General features: G+C 41.6%; 1 protein-coding gene across 1 annotated transcript in view; it reads right to left on the reverse strand.

Moving 5' to 3' along the window:
- Window positions 1-18138, reverse strand: part of LOC137638479 (vascular endothelial growth factor receptor kdr-like) — a 242008-nt gene that overhangs the window by 130559 nt on the left and 93311 nt on the right. Inside the window, exon 7 of the mRNA XM_068370571.1 lies at window positions 10555-10678. Coding sequence (XP_068226672.1) covers window positions 10555-10678 — 124 coding nt within the window. The remainder of the gene's footprint in view (window positions 1-10554; window positions 10679-18138) is intronic.

The following is an 18138-nucleotide window of genomic DNA, read 5'->3' on the forward strand; positions in this document are numbered from 1 at the left end:
GCAAAAACAAGAGGACGAGACAAACTACAAGCTTTGCATCATCTGCCAATCTGGAATGGACAAAGACATAATTGTTGGTCCTAGTTCTCACAAGAATGTACTGTACTTGACATGATCCAAGAGTATGCAAGATATGGCGATGATAATTTCCCAGAAATCAGGAAGTGCCTGGATAATGTTACTCATGAGAAACTTATATCGGCTACTTGGCACAGGAAAAGCTACCAAGACATAGTTCATGCTGGTATGTGCAGGTGACTCAAGGAATTGTATGAATATTTTTTAACATGAACACCTCAGGAGTTTCAGCTGGACCAAGTTTACCCATTCACAGTCAGTGCCCCACAACAAGGCTCTTTGCTTTTTCTGTGTGCTATGGGTCTTTTCGAAATTTTCTGCAAAGGGATTCCACCAGAAGCGCTGGCAAAGCTCTGAACCAAGCTATTGAAAAGAACATTAATGATAAATTTTATGACAAACTCTGCACATAAATTAATTCAGAAGATGCACACACGATCATCATCAGTTGCCATAAGAGATGCTGGGCCACACATGTCAGAAATATCAATAACAGAATAATAAACACACTTGAAACAAACCAAAACAATGCTGATATACCTGGTGCAGATACATAGTTCCTGAGTCTGATGGAAGGAAATGTGGTCAACCATAAACCTCTGGTCACCAATGAAAAAATAAAGGCTATAAACATGAAATGTGATAGGATAAAAGGTGAAAGTGACTACCAGAGACGAGATTTTTGAGCTCATATAAGACTATAAGCTGTTCACTCACATGCTGTTGTTATCAAAGTTGAGATCCGACATTGACTTGGAGAATACAGTTAACAGTCATGAACTTTCTGTTGTGCCATATTCAATGTTTTCAGTAGATGGGATCATGCTCCACTCAACCTCAAGAGTAGTCTGATGCCTGTGTTGGAGATATTGACCAAAAAAATTGCGAAGGTGTCCCTGATACTAGTGAAAAAATCTATGACACTGTGAGAGAAGAGCAAGAAGGCACATCTGAAGAAGTGAAGGTGGCAATACTGGATGGCATGGCAGATGTTCAATCACTAGATAAACCAGATTTCACCACATACTATAACCAACTAGCTGATTACTTCACCAGTCATATCTGGCAAAATAAGGTGATGCAGGTGGAATTCACCTTGTCTTTGTTTGTATGATGTCCCAACCTCTCTCAAGACTGCTACATGTGACAGGAGAAAGGTAATTCAGCCCTCAGTTGCTCATCACATAACAGATTCCACCAATGCATCCAAAGTATCAATGAAGAAACTCCTGGTTTATGTCACAACAAAATGCAAACTCACAAACTATTTGGCTGTGAAGGTTACTCAGGAGAAAAAACAGATGATCATTGCATTAGAAGATCAGTTACGGCAACCCAGAGAAATGTTAATCACAACCACAGTCAGCAGGAAGTAGACACAAAGCTTTTCCTGCATGCTACTGATACAACAAGTTGTCGGGCATCAGTCAATATCAACTCACCATTTTTACAACTTTGTCATAATCCTCAGCTGTGCAAGAAAACCAACTTTATGGCGGGAAGTAGTACTATCCGGCTACTTATTTCGTATGCTGCTTTACCAGGGTTACATGCCATCAGTGGGGCTGACAACACTGGCAGCTTTGCTGCAAAGGGAAAGGTGGCATTGTGAAAGGCATTAAAAGAGGCAAGTGATGACGAGGTATCAGCATTATGAAGACAGGAACCACACTGAAGCATAGCAACATTGTTCTTGCTAGGATCAAAAAGTTTATTTGCAAAGTATAACTGCCAGGCACCAAGATTACCAGAGTTCAGAAGCTGAGATGGTTTTGTTCACAGACAGGCAGATGCAGGCTGAGAGGCTGCCTCTTACTCAAGATGCACTTCAGCAATCAAATGTGACACAAACAGATGCAGCTGTCGAAGAGCCAACATCAGCTACACATATGACTGTGCATGTTGTGAAATCGATAATGTGTGTGAAATGATAAGCTTTGGTTCGTGAGGAAGAGTCATAGCTAAAGGATTCTAGCTATGAGGATGGAGATGGGGAAGGAGAAATGTGAACTGAACATATCTTGCGTGTAAGGGCATTCATGTGTTATAATATTTGTACAAATTTATTTAACTGTTACCAGTTTTCCTTCGCATAATTTCACAATTGTTTTTAATTCAATGGCAGAAATACTTTCAAGGGTATAGCTACTATATTTGTTTCACTAAATAATGCAATGGAACATATCTCCGAAAAAAAAAAATTAATACAAATAAGAAATATGAAAATTTATATCAATAAAAAATAATTCACAAATTCCCACACTTTTCTGAGATTTCCAACATCTTTTTTTAATTGTTATTTGGTACATCCTAGAGACATCTAGATAGGTGGCTTGCTTTCATAACAAAATTCTGTGCTACTTTGGAAAATTACAGTAAACTTGTTCTGTTTGGTTGAAAGAATGTCACCTTTCTTGCACACCAATCAGCCAACCAGTAGACCAACTTGATGTTGAAGGGACAGGATGTAATCATTTCCGTTGGTACAGAAGCTGCAGTGGCACTTAGGAATGTATTGGTTATGCAATGCTTCTCACTCTTTCCGAATAGGGATACTGAAGCAGCAGTGGAAAGGTGTAAGATTTATGGTGGGGACTCTGACCCACCATGTGGTATCCCTCAAGGGGCACTGCCCTTTGAAGAGGACTGTGGCCAAGTCTTCTGGCTGGGGTTTGTGGCAAGGCCACCAGCAGCCTCTTTCAGGAAGAGCCAGCCTCTGGTCACTGATGTCCCTCAACCACCCAGGCCAGTCCAGGAACGAAGCCAAGAGGAAGGAGATGGGAGAGATCACTGCGGAAGGCGGTCCTTTCCACCTGTTAAGAGTAGGAGATACCTATCATATCTTTGGGTAAAATGGTAGCAACTTAGAGCCAAGCTGTGGATAGTGAGTGTTCTTCAGGATAGTTAATTGCCTTTTCAAGACCCTCAGGGCCCCCTATCTTGCCAACCAATCACGTTTCTGACCTACTTTTCAGGATCTCGAAAAGCTTTGGCCCTGTCAATAGAGATGAAATCAAAGCTTTAAAAGAATGGGCTTTTACTGTCGACATTTTCTGGTGGAGAATTTGTCTAAGTGCTGGAGATCAGTCATTAAACTGCCAGACCAAGTTGTTGATGGAAACACATTCTGTACTGTCTTCCATGTGAAAGGGAGACTTTATGCTATCGGCAGACCTGAAGGATGGGTACTCTCAAGTACATATCTATCAATCCTTTTAGAAGTATATCCACTTTGTCCTTTGTTTTGAAACTGCCCACTGCTCCTTAGGTTTTCACTTGTGTGTTCACCTTAGTGTCACCTTGGCCCCATGTGCCTGAGATATGTCTCCTGGCATATCTTGGCGACTGACTGATCTTTGCCTTCTTCAAGAGGCAATGACTTCAAGACTAAGACTGTTTAATAGCTTTTTCTCACAATCTGTGCATTTTCATAAACTGGGAGAAGTCAGATCTCTCACCCAGGAAAAGTTTGAAGTACTTCGGCTTGCTGATCAACACACCAGCAGTACGAGTCTTTACATCAGACGAACACCTCATCAGACTCAGGAATGTAGAACAACTGTTTCTAACCAAACAGAAACTTCAAGCTCTACTTTGGCAGCATCACCGTCATCTGTCATCGTTGGAGGAGGTTTTGCCCCCATGAACAACTACACCAGATATCACATTAATGATGTCTAAAGCATTCCCGACCTCTATCTTGCTCCAGTGGAGGAGGGGATGTGGGATATGGATCACATGGTAGCCGAATAACCAAAAAATAACAACCAGAGGTACACTTGTCTCTCCACTGCCTGAGCTTTTGTTCTTGGATAAATCAAAGGATTTGTGGGATGCAGAACAGCAACTGCACATCAACATTCTAGAAGTAATTGCAGCATTTTATCCTTTGAAACATTTTAGGAATGGATGGTGGGTATTCAGTCAATCTAATGAGTGACATCAGGACTGCAGTGGCATACGTCAACAAGTAAGGAGGTTAAATTGCCCTGCCTCTCTTCAAGTTGCTGAAGAAGATGCATATCTGGTTTGCATGCCATGCTATAGAGCTGTAAGCAATATACATTACAGGCAGGAGGACCATCTTAGCAAATTTGCTCATTCATCAGGAGTAATTTGTAAGGACAGAGTGGTCTCTACATTCTTGTGTAACAGAAAAGGTTCTTACATTGGGGAGATCAGTGATCAACCTGTTTGTAACATGACTAAACAGAAAGTTCTTGTTGTTCTGTTCCTTTATCTAGGATGTGTAGGCAGAATTTGGGGATATGTTTCAACACCCATGGGACGACCTGGATGCCTACGCTTTTCTTTATTTGACCTGATTTACCAATTGATCAACTATGTGTTGACTGCATCGGGTCTCAGGTGACTCTGGTAGCTCACAGATAACGCGAAGCCGAGTGTTATATTGATCTGGCTCACTAGTCGAGGTTCCGAGATAGATATCCTATTGGCTCACTCATCTCTGTCAGTCACACCAGATGTATCACTAGTCCATTAAGTCACTTGCACATCATGAATGGTAACTATCAAGTATCTCATCCGAGTGAGAGGTTTTTCTCACAGAACTGCAAAGAGATGTATGGATACCTACAATAGTCCTCTACAATAGACCATTGTACCAACCGTGTTTCACACAATTGTACATAATTCCTTTTGTATATATTATGCTTGTATCTTCGCTCCTCCCTCGCACTAAAACGAACATGAAAATTCCTGTCTGGTTTTTCCTCTGTGATATTGTCTGTCTTGTGAACTTGTTATGTCCTGTTGCCTTGAGGTTTTGTATATAAGGAGAGTGTTCCACAACAATATAACTCAGTCGTTTCCAATCTGCCTTTGAGTTCACACCCTTACTCGGCGCCGTCACATTGGTGACCCCGGAGTGACTCGCTCCCACTGCCTTCCACCCCCACCTCCATCGCCACTCCATCGTTGGTACTATGACGGAGACTACATCAATTGACGCTGCGGCCGCCCCATTGAAACTTTCACCGTTCGCCACCGGAGAGCCGTTTGCTTGGTTTCAACGCGCTGAAGTCCACTTTCGTATCAGGGGCGTGACTCGCTCAACCACCAAAGCGGATTATGTTCTCGCGGCGATACCCGAGGACACCTTCCCAGAAATATCCGACTGGCTTTGTGAACAAGGAGACACCCCAATAGCGTATGACGCCCTCAAATCATACCTTATGCAGCAGTACTCGCCGTCACCAGCCGCCCGTATAGCAAAGCTTTTTCAGCTCTCGCAACAACCATTGGGGGACCAAAGGGCTTCGCTTGCCCTCAGGGAAATGACCAGTATCGCTCGCCTTCAACCTGCCGCAGACGGCTCTCCTCGTGAGGTGAACCTACTCCGTGCCCTTTGGATACGCCGTTTACCTGAACCTGTACGCGCTGCCATACCCGATGTCGATAGTTTACCCATAAAGGACTTGATGACCAAAGCCGACGCCCTTATGGACAGCCACTTCAAGACCTCCATCAACGCCTCCACCCCTGACGACGAGGATGCCTATTCAACGTCAACCGAAGCTGACATGAATGCCGTAGGACATACACGCCTACCCCGTGACATGCCGAAGCGGCGACACAGCCGCCCACCACCCACCAATCGCTCGCGCCCCAACGAACGACTTCTACAGCCACTTACTACCTCCCATCCGCCGCAGTTTTGCTACTACCACTTCATATTCGGGGCAACCGCGAAGAAATGTGCCAAAGATTGTCAGTGGCCAAAAAACGTGTAAGCATGCCATCGCTTGTGGCGGTGGCCTCCCATGTTTCTAATCTGTTCTTTTTACAGGATGCAGGAACGGGCGTGCGATTTTTGGTAGACACGGGTGCTTGTCGTTCTCTTTTGCCAAGGAAACTCTTCAAGGCACAACGTAGTCTGTCTACATCTGCCGACGTCTGCTTGGTAGCTGCCAACGGATCTGCGATACCCACCTACGGTTACGAGAACCTCACATTATCGTTCGGAAACGGTAAATTCAATTGGAAGTTTCTCGTTGCTGACGTCACAATGCCAATCCTCGGTGCGGATTTCCTCTCTTATTTCCACCTTCTGGTCGATGTCGCCCACCGACGATTGGTCAACGCAGACTCGTACTTGTTGACACCTCTTCAACCCGCCCCCTCTAACCTCGCTCTCCACATCAGCGCACCCACGGATGCCTACGCCCACCTCCTCACGTCGTACCCGGAAGTTTTCCGTCCAGAACTTCGCCAAACGCCCACGGTTCCTGCCAAGCACGGTATTTATTACCATATCAAGATGACGGGACCCCCAGTCTTCGCAAAATTCAGACGTCTGGCACCGGAACGATTGGCAGCCGCAAAACAGACGTTCGCCGAAATGGAGAAAATGGGCCTTTGCCAAAAGGCCTCCAGCCCATGGTCGTCACCCTTACACATCGTTCTGAAGAAAGACGGCTCCCTCCGTCCGTGCGGGGATTACAGGCGCCTGAACATGCAAACAGAACCGGATCACTACCCCCTCCCAAACATTGCTGATGTAACCTCCTACCTGCACAAAGCGACAGTTTTCTCTACGCTCGACCTCCTGAAGGGGTATTATCAGGTGCCTATGAACCCAGAAGACATCCCTAAGACCGCCATCACCACTCCGTTTGGCACATACACCTTCAATTACTCTTGTTTTGGCCTTCGTAATGCTGGGGCAACGTTTCAACGTCTCATGGATGGCATCTTAGGGGACCTCCCTTTCTGTGTATGTCATGTGGACGACATACTTGTGTTCTCCTCCTCAAAAGAGGAACACCTCCGTCACCTGCGCATCGTGCTCGACCGCCTACAACAAAACGGCCTTGTAGTCCGGTACGACAAGTGTACCTTTGGCGCCAACGAAGTGTCGTTCTTAGGGCACCGTATCACTCCTGAAGGAGTCCATCCCCTCCCTGAGAAAGTAGCAGCCGTTCAGAAATTCCCCACGCCCTCGACCGTCAAAGCTCTGCAGGAATTCTTGGGCATGATCAACTATTATCACCGTTTTCTGCCAGCCATTGCCGCCACTCTTGCTCCCCTCTACGCCTCCCTCAAGGGCAAGCCAAAGGACTTGAAGTGGGGTCCCCTTCAAGTAGCAGCCTTCTGCAATGCAAAGAAGGCCCTATCAACTGCTGCGGCTCTCACTTTTCCTATCCCACACGCCCCTCTCCTTCTCTCCACCGATGCCAGCGACGTCGCTATTGGTGCAGTGCTCGAGCAGGTGGTCAAAGGCTCGCCCCGCCCATTGGCCTTCTTCAGCAGAAAACTGTCCAAGGCAGAATCGGGTTATTCTACCTTCAATCAAGAATTGCTGGCGGTGCACTTGGCTGTCCGTCACTTTCGCCATTTCTTAGAAGGTACGCCCTTCGTCATTCGCACAGACCACATGCCTCTGGTGCACGCCTTCACTCGACAGTCTGATGCCTGGTCCGCCCGTCAACGCCGACATCTCTCCGCCGTGGCTGAATACAATTGCACCCTCCAATACGTCCCTGGGAAAATGAATCCCGTTGCCGATGCCCTGTCAAGAAACACGTTGGGTGCCGTTCAACTGGGATTGGATTACAACGCCCTGGCTGAAGCCCAACGACAGGATCTAGAGTATCAAGCTTGTAGGACATCCTGCACGTCCCTCCGTTGGGAGGATTTTCCCCTCGAAGACTCCAACACCACCCTCCTCTGTGACGTCAGTACTGGTAGACCGCGACCTTGGATTCCTGCTCCCATGCGCCGACAGGTGTTTGATTTCATCCACGGCCTTTCACATCCCTCGTGCCGTTCTACTGCACAGCTGCTGAAGGCAAAGTTCATTTGGCACGGCATTTCTAAGGATGCTAAGGATTGGGTTCGTGCCTGTACTTCTTGCCAAACTTCCAAAGTACATCGACACACGGATTCAGGAGTGGGCACCTTTCCTCAACCTCAGCGTCGTTTCGCACACATTCACATCAACGTTGTAGGCCCCCTACCCACATCACAAGTACATCGTTACCTGTTTACCGTCATCGACCGCTCCACTCGTTGGCCTGAAGCCATTCCCATGGAAACTGCAACGTCCGCCTCATGTACATCTGCCTTACTCTCTGGATGGATTTCAAGATTCGGTATCCCTGAGCATATTACTTCTGACAGGGGAACCACTTTCACCTCTCAATTATGGACGTTATTAGCGAATCTCCTGGGCATCACCCTACATCAGACAACGGCCTACAACCCCGCTGCCAATGGAATGGTTGAACGTTTTCATCGCACCCTCAAAGAAGCTTTGATGTCCCGCTGCAAGGATTGCAACTGGTTTACTCAGCTTCCCTGGTTCCTCCTTGGACTAAGGACCACTCCTAAAGACGCCCTCGACGTCTCGGCAGCCGAAATGGTGTATGGCGACCCGTTGGTCGTCCCTGCCGAGTTTTTTCCTTCTACAACCTCCTCCGACGATCTCCAGCGCATACGTCACGTCGTGGGAAAATTTACTCCGTGCCGCCAGACTTACAAGCCCCCAGCGAAGCATCACATACCAACGGACTTGCACTCTACAACGCACGTCTTCCTGCGCAACGACACCAGCAAGCCACCACTAACGCCCCCTTACACAGGCCCTTTCCTTGTGATCCGACGCAGTCCGAAAGTATTCCTCCTAAACATTCGGGGCAAAGAAGACTGGGTCTCCATTGATCGTCTAAAACCTGCTTATCTTCTGCCAGATGACCCGCCTACAGTTCGCTTCTCTAGATCAGGGCGCCCTATTTAACATGTACAGTACAGTATGTCATTTTTAGGGGGGGAGCCATGTACCAACCGTGTTTCACACAATTGTACATAATTCCTTTTGTATATATTATGCTTGTATCTTCGCTCCTCCCTCGCACTAAAACGAACATGAAAATTCCTGTCTGGTTTTTCCTCTGTGATATTGTCTGTCTTGTGAACTTGTTATGTCCTGTTGCCTTGAGGTTTTGTATATAAGGAGAGTGTTCCACAACAATATAACTCAGTCGTTTCCAATCTGCCTTTGAGTTCACACCCTTACTCGGCGCCGTCACACCATATTCTGTAACTGGTGTCGAAGCCTCACTTCAGCAGATCGTGGACTTTTATTTACATCTGCCGATGTGATATGCTAACTCACACCCTTGAGCCCTGTCTTTAAACTGAAGGGTTTTTGAACCTCTCCTCCCTGTGAGCATTCCTATTCAGAGCATCAGGCCTTTAACAATGAGATGGGACCCATGTCCTCAGGTCTCATATACTAGTGCCATATGAACCCCCTGAGAAGGTCACTTGACAGGGATCTAACCTTCAAGACTCTTCTTGCTAGGCTTAGCATCGGTAAGGACAGTAGGCAAGTTGCACAAACTATCGTATCCATTCAGACGCTTGGAGGGTAGTAGAGAGGACTCCATCAGTTTTGTACCAGACTTCAAGGGCAAAACTCAGCACTCGTCTTTCTGATAAGGATCAAGAGGAGATGCTTTTTTCTTCATGGGATTCATCAACTCAGTGAGATGATAGAACTGAAGTAATTTGAAGAAGGCTGTGTATTGGGCATACAATACTGACTCATGCATTTTCAATATGTTCACCACATGAAGAAGTTTACAAATGAGATGAATGGAATAAGGTTTCAACAGTAATTGAATGCAGCATTTTAAAAGACAAATGGATGTATGTTCTTATTTAAAAAAAAAAATAAAAATAAAGACATTTTACCAGATTCTGAGTTTCTAGGTTTTTCAAATTTTGACATGTAGGTAATTTCAATAAATTGTTTTACTTATAGATTTTTTTTTTAATTTCTAATTCAATATTTAATAACTTTATTATACCATAAATATAAATCATATTTTTTCGGGCCAGCTCTGTAAGACTCATGTTCGATTCAATAGGCTGATTAACAGTCCCCCATTTTATTAAAACTTGCAATAATGGCAAAACTATCCAGGTGATTTCTTTCTTTCTCCTTTAACTACCCGGAATTCCATATTAAATAGATCCAAGTACAGCATAAATATTAAAGTTTAACGCCCCATGTGTAAGTTGTGAAAACAATAAGTTAATATAATTCACTGTTAAATACACTTGTACGATATATTCATTTCAACAGCGTTAGGTCTCGAGACACAAAATTTTTTTAAATTAATTTTGGTGTGTTCCTAGTTAGCTTAGGTAAATGATTTCTATCTTGCTACTTTCTATTTTCCTCAACAAAAGATTATGATAAAATGTTCTTAAATCAGTAAATAAAACTGAAAGTTTTAACATCTTTGAATGCCTAATTAATTCCACGACAGAACTTACATAGATTATACATAATATTAGTTTTCATTATGGCATATGATTTTAGGAAATGTTTGTAAGCATGTTCTTTTTCCATGAATAGGGCCTATTCAATTTTTTTCTGACACCCACACACTGCTCAATACATGTAAAATAAGTTCTATGTAAGCTGCAAAGAAATGAAGTCCTTACCTGTCACCTTAAATGTTTTCCTCTCCTCCTCAATTTTGCACATGTACTCTCCACTGTCTTCCGTTGTTAGGTTATGAAGCACAAATCCCATCTTTGGATCCTCCAAAGGGTTCGCATGGAGTTGCTTCATTAGAAGAAATGTGAAATTAAAAGTTGATTAGGATGTGAAGGTTATGAACTTTAGGGTTGTAATGCTATGGCTAAACGCTGACATGATAGCAATAAAATAGAACTAGAATGTTAGAATAGTTTGGTCTTTGAAGTTAAAGAAATATCTTGACACTGAATATTAAATATATAAAGTGCAGGGTCCAATTTGGAGGTTTTAATTTAGATTCGGCATTTTAACAATAAAGATACAAATGTAAGAGTTAGGTGACAAAGGCTTGCAATTAAAGGCTAAAATATAAAAATCTGTAAGATGAGAGTTAATGGTTATAAAGTCAAGAACTATGAAGTTTGAAATAAAAGCTTACAGAAAATATTAAGGTTATGCATTTACACAGTTTGCACATGGTTGAGATTGAAATTCGTTAACAAAAACAATAGTTAGAATCAAACCTTCAAGTGTTTAGAATTGAAGATGGAATATAATGACTACAAACTATAAATGGATAAAATTTCGAGTCATGACTTAAAGCTAAGAATGAATGTTATGGGGCTAAATATTCAGGAATACTGTACTGACTATTTATAATAGGATCTTTATCATCATCTAAAGGTTTCGAAATGTACAGTGCATTTTAACTAGTAGAAAAATGTAAGAGTTTTATTTCAGTGATTAAAGGTGAAATTCACATGCCATAGCTCTTGGGTTAGTATTCAAGGTTATGTTTCAAACCTTGAAGGTTAATTATTCAAACTATTTTTACCCAACGATCATTGTGTTACATGATTAGAAAGTGCAGTTTTGGCCGTGAAACTTTAGAAATTATAGGAGTAGCTGTGGACTTTTAAGAGTAGCCCCCTTATAGTTAAATAACTACTATTGCTGTGCACTACTAGCTGCTGGCACCATGTTTGCTAAGATCCGATAATACTTTGTTGTCTCACTTTGCAGAATGTGTATAGTCTTTCGGGCTTTTGGCGATGTGTAATTCCATTAACATGCTAACTTGATATTCAAGTTATGTATTCTGAGTTGGAATTTTCTTTAGTCTATAATAAGACTTGTCTGTACAAGACAAAAGTGACCTGTGTAAGATATCCATTTTCTGTAGAGAAAAAGATTGTATAATACACGGTAGATGCAATGATTGCAGGTATTAAATTATGTTTAGTAAAAGGTTAGAAGGGGGTAAGATAAGCTAGGGACCGATTTTTGGTCAGTATTATTCTTCGCTTTGATAGCATGAATAATTCATCTTATAATGTTCTTGATGTGAATGATATTAATTCTAGTGCTTCCATTTCACTCTCCTCAATATTAATGTCCTATAATTGTTCGTTCATAACAAATTATGTAGCAAGTCCGTTACTTTTAGAGGTTAAGATTTTCAAAGCCAAAATAGACGGGAAACTTTCAGTATTAATCTAAATGAACAGCCTACTTCTCTATTAATCTGTGAAATTCAGCTTACACATGTGTTAAGCTTATCTAATTGTGATTTGAAAAGCAAAAGAAAGAGGCACGAGGAAAATTCATAAAAATAATAATTTTGAATGTTTTTCAGTCAATAAAATAGATGGCTGTAAAGTAAAAAAACATAAGAGGTTATGCCTGCAAGATTACTTAATGTTTGCACCCATTTTGATGCTGGAACTTTAAAATTTTAAGTACCAATGCCAATTAATGCTTCTCATAAAGTAAATTTTTTGCTCCCTGATCAAGTAAGTCATATTATAGTGCTTGCTAGAATTGCTAATACTCCTCGGTAAGTTCTGAATCGTATGCCAGAAATTTCGAGGCCAGCAAGTCTCCCATTAATACTTCAGAGACTTTTAACATTTGTGCAAAGCTCTACACAGGTATATGCTTTTTTTTGGCATTTAAGAATATTTTATATGCTCCATTCATCTTGAGTGGCATGATTTCCAACCTGGTAGGGCCAGAACACTTCATGTGAATGAATGTTAGAATGTTACACCTAGCATCGAGAATCCAAGCACTTAGATGTGAGCAACACACTGTAGTGCCTCACAATGTTCAGATTGGCTGCAAAAAAACTTTATTCGCCTTTTTTTATGTATACTGCTGGAGATTTTTGCCGAGCATGGTAGGACAAGGACAACCCATACTGGTATGTCTGTAAATCTAGTGACTGCACAATGCTTACACCAATAGCACCTCTGAATCACATGCCATAATTACTTCTTGAGTTTCATGTCAATCATACTCCTGATTTTCACACGAATTGTTGCTTTGAGTTTCTTATTGTACCCCTGAATCTCAGAAGTAAACTTTAGTACAATAGTTTAGAGATTTATATCCTTCTGTATCAAGGATCCTCCAAAGTCAAAATTTATATTAGGGAATTTGAACGTAGTTTTAACATTTATTTCCAATCCTTGGTGTGAGCTTACTGAGACAGCTGGATTTAACATGCTTTATGTCAAGACCTCGTTTTGATACCCCTTTCATCACCAAGGAGGATTAGAGAATAGCAGGAGCTTTTCTGTGATGTAGGGTTTGGTATAGAAGGAATGATTATTTCCCAGTTACCACACTAATGGCCAAGAATGAGGTCATATATAAAAATCTCGCGCCAGTACCTTAATGTTACACATCGAGAAAAAAAAAAAGAGAGAGAGAGAGAGATTTATCGCAGGAGTACACCATAGCTAAGAAGAGCTTATGGTTATTACCTTGAAGTAGAAAAGTATGTCACTGGAAGAATGATTACGTCATACTACCATAGCTAGGGAGACCCTGTGGTGTTTCACTTGAAATTAAAAACTATGTCATTACTGGGATGACTACCTCACTACACCATAGCTAGGAAGACCCTATGGTTCTTCTCTTGAAGTAGAAAAGTATGACATTAGGGAAATGATTACCTCATCATACCACACCATAGTTAGCAAGACCCTATGGTTCTTTTCTTTAAGTAGAAAAATTTGTCATTAGCTGAATGACTACTTCACCAAACCATAAACAGGAAGACCCTATGGTTCTTCCATTAAAGTAAAAAAAAATATGTCAGTAGAGGAATGATCACCTCACCATATGACAACTAGAACCTACGGTTTTTCTCTTGGGGTAGAAAAGTATGTCATTAGCTGAATGACTACCTCACCACACATTAGCTAGGTAGGCCTTACGGTTCTTCCCTTGAAGTAGAAAAGTATGTCATTAGAAGAATGATTACCACACTACACCATAGCTAGAAAGACACTAGGGTTCTTCTCTTGAAGTAAAAAATTATGCCATTAGCTAAATGACTACCTCACCACACCATTGCTAGGAAGACCCTACGATTCTTTCCTTGAAATAGAAAAGTATGTCATTAGAGGAATAATTACCTTACTATACCATAGCTAGAGAGACCCTATGGCTCTTCTCTTGCAGTAGAAAATTATGCCATTTGCTGAATGACTACCTCACCACATCCCAGCTAGGAAGACTATGGTTCTTCTAAAAGTATTTAAGTAAATCATTAGCGAAATGACTACCTCACCACGCCATAGCTAGGAAGAGCCTGTGATCTTTCCCTTTAAGTAAAAAAAGTACATCATATAAGGAATGATTACCTCTCTACATCATAGCTAGAAACTCTATGGTTCTTCTCTTGATTGATGGATTGATTGATTGAAAGTTCTCAGGCATCCTGACATCTAAGGTCATTGACGCCGATAGTATTTATTATATATGAAAAATAAAAGAGAATTCAATCAAAACCATAAAAGTTAAGAAGTTATTATAATAGTTAAATAGTTTTCAGAAGACCTGTTTCTGAAATCATTCTAAAAATGCCGCTCGCATAGTAAGACACATCATGTCCAAGAATCTTGGCAAGGATGAACCTGCCATCCTCACCTCGAGTCTCAAACAGATATCTATTTCTTAAGTTATTAAAATTAGGGCATTCGGTCAACAAATGCCTCACTGTTAAAGGTACTAAACAGTCCTCGCAATACGGTTGGTGTTGGCCCTTCAGCAGAAACTCGTGTGTTAACCATTTGTGACCAACACGGAGACGACAAAGAGTCGCCTCCCATTTTCGGGGTATCATGTTATACCTCCAAGGTGATATGATATTTGTTACTTCCCTCATTTTATTGCCATCTAGACTATCCCAGTGTTGTTGCCATTTATTACAAACCAATTTCTTGATGTAAGGTAGGAAATCATTACAGGGAATGGGATACCTCCTTGGTAGCAACTCGGTTGCCGCATTCTTCGCCGGTAAATCTGCCTTCTCATTCCCAGACACACCTACATGTGCTGGAACCCAACAAAATCGAACTGTTATACCTCTCCGTCCAATAATAAAAAGCCATTCTAGAATCTTTAAAACTAGAGGGTTACTAGAATTAAAAACTTCTAAAGCTTCAAGAACACTCCTTGCATCACTAAAAATTGTAAAATTACCCTCCTTTTCCAAAGCTATTTTCTCAATAGCAGTTAGTATGCCATACAGTTCGGCAGTAAATATGGAAACTGTTAGAGGAAGTGCACCTCTACAATCAAAATCATTACTATGTACTCCAAATCCAACGCCAGCATCAGATTTGGAGCCATCAGTATATATAAAAGTCGATCCCATATGTTCTGCAACATGTTCCATAAAAAGAGACCTGGATTCTAAGACAGTCATATTCTTCTTAACTCCAATAAAGTATTTACAAAAAGATATGTCAGGTAATTTCCATGGAGGCATTGATGATACCTTGAATGGAAGCACTTTAATTCTAATTATATCCAGATTTTGGGTGCAACTCAAAGTATGTTGAGTGCCTTACAAGGCTTGCAGTCTGAAAGGCTGAAGAACTAGGGAGTCTTTCCAATCTAAACCAATACCGAATAATAGAGGACATTCGGTAAAGGTCTAGAGGCAACTCCCCAGCATCAACAAGGAGACTTGTGATAGGCCAGGTTCTAAACGCTCCTGTGGACAATTTATTACTAGCATGATGTATAGATTCTAATATTTTTAACCGGCTTGGGGTGGCTTAGGAGTATATTTCGCATCCATAACTAATTTTGGAAAAAATCAAGGCCTTGTATAATTTTAAAATAGTATTGCGGTCTGCCCCCAAGATGTATAGGAAAATACTTTTAAAAGATTCAGAGCCTCAAGACATTTAGCTTTTAATGCTTTTAAGTGAGAAACCCATGTAAGCCTACAATCAAATATCAACCCTAAAAATTTAGCTTCACTTGCACATGGGATCCGTTAACCTTTGATGTATATATCCGGGTCTGGCTGTACTCCCCGGATACGACAGAAATGGACAATTGTAGTTTTACTTGTCGAGAACTTAAATCCCTTCAAAACAGCCCACTGAATAATTTTATCAATAGAGAGTTGTATTTTTCTCTAAACCATTGCCATTTGAGCTCTAGCAAATGATATGGAGAGATCATCCACAAATAATGTTGCAAGAACATCCCAGGGAATGACTAAGGATATCCCATTAATTTCTAGTGCAAAAAGGGTTACACTCAGCACATTCCCCTGAGGAACTCCTTCTTCCTGGCATTTACTCTCTGATAGAGCTTCCCCAACTCTCACTTGTAAAACTCTATGTGAAAGAAATGACTGAATAAATAGTGGTAGCTCTCCTCTTAATCCAAACTCATGGATTCTTTTGAGTATACCGTATCTCCACGTGGTATGAAATGCCTATTCAAGATAAAAAAAAGACTGTCACATGGTGCTGTTTGGAAGCAAACGCTTCACAAATGGAGGACTCAAGTCGTATCAGCACATCAGTCGTTGAGTGCATTTTTCTGAATTCACATTGAATGGGTGATAGAATACCCTTCTTTTCAAGGTACCACATCAGTCTTACATTGACCATCTTCTCTATGATTTTGCACAAACAAGATGTTAATGTAATTGGACTATAAAATGATGGCTTGTTCCCAAACACTTGGATAACTATGATCATGCCATATTCTATTAAAAATGCTTAAAATAAATAACTTTGTATTAAAAGGTACGTGTTTAATCATTGCATATGGAATTCCATCGGGTCCAGGAGCTGTATCGTTACACGTAGAAAGAGCAGAATCAAATTCTCTTTCAGTAAAAGGAGAATTGTATGTCTCTTGCTTTCTTGTTGCGAAGTTTAAAACTTTCTTTTCTTCAATGCTCCTATACTGGTGAGCAGGCGCTGCTTCACACTTGCATGATACATTTGAAAAATGGTCAGCCAGGGCATTACTAACTTCGGTTGCTCCAGTCATATACTGGCCATTTACCTTTAACGCTGGTGGTGGGTTTGGGGTGAATTTGCCTGCTATCTTTTTGACTTTCCTCCACACAAATGATGTTGGTGTTCTACTGTTAATGGAGGAAACAAATGACATCCAAGACTGGCTCCTAGCTTCATTCATGGCACGGCGGAACTTTGCTCTACATTTCTTGTATATGACTAAATTCTCCTCAGTACGGTGCATGCGCAATCGAGTTAAAGACTTTCTTGTGGCTCTGTGCAGGGCAGTTAGTTCTGATGACCACCAGGGGACTGGTTGTCGTCTGAATATCCCAGTTGTTTTGGCAGTGGAATTGACTCTTTCTGTGTGAAGAGTTCCATTAAGTAAGTCTATGGCATCATCAACACTTTCAAACTGTTCTGTATTTCCTTCAATTTCACTTAACTCCTGAAATCTATCCCAGACCGCCTTATCAAGATTCCATCGAGGCGATCTCTGTAAAGGTGGACCCTTGTTGGTGTTTATAATGATTGGTGCATGATCACTAGTATGCCAATCATCTAATGTTCTCCAATTAAAATTGAGAAGACAGTTAGAGCTTGCAACTGATGGGTCAATGCAGGACGAGGTACCTGTCTGAACATGAAAATGTGTGGGCTCTCTTGTATTAAGGAGTCCGACATCTTCATTCTCCAAAATTGAGGATATAATATTACCCCTTGCACTTGCCAAAACATCACCCCATAAAAGGATGACTACTATTAGGATCTCCTTGTAAGAGAAAAGGTTGTGGGAGTTGTTTAATCCCCTCTACTATATTATCATATAAGATGTTATCATTTGGATGCAAGTAAAGAGAACAAATTGTGTATTTTCTCCCTACATCAATCTGTACAACCACTGCCTGCAGAGGGGTACAGATAGAAAAAGATATTTGGGGAACATCTCGACGAACGTATATAAGACTTCCCCCATGGCTCCATGCTCATTGATCATATGGTGTCCTATAGCTAACACTCTCTCGAGGACAAGGAGTATTAGCATCGAGCTTGCTTTCTTGTAGACCTACAGTTATAAGGGAGTGCTCACGTATGAGGAGCTTAAGTTGTTCATATTTCGCCTTATACTCTAGCATTTCCATTGCAGAATGGAGGAAAAACTATGATTTATTCTTTGGAAGACACCTTAGATGAAGTCTTCCCATTGGCAATATTTGATCTAACAATATTTCCCGTTGGTATCTCTAGAGAGGATCTTGATAT

This window comes from Palaemon carinicauda, chromosome 1, assembly GCF_036898095.1.
Source record: "Palaemon carinicauda isolate YSFRI2023 chromosome 1, ASM3689809v2, whole genome shotgun sequence".
Taxonomy (NCBI): Eukaryota; Metazoa; Arthropoda; class Malacostraca; order Decapoda; family Palaemonidae; genus Palaemon; species Palaemon carinicauda.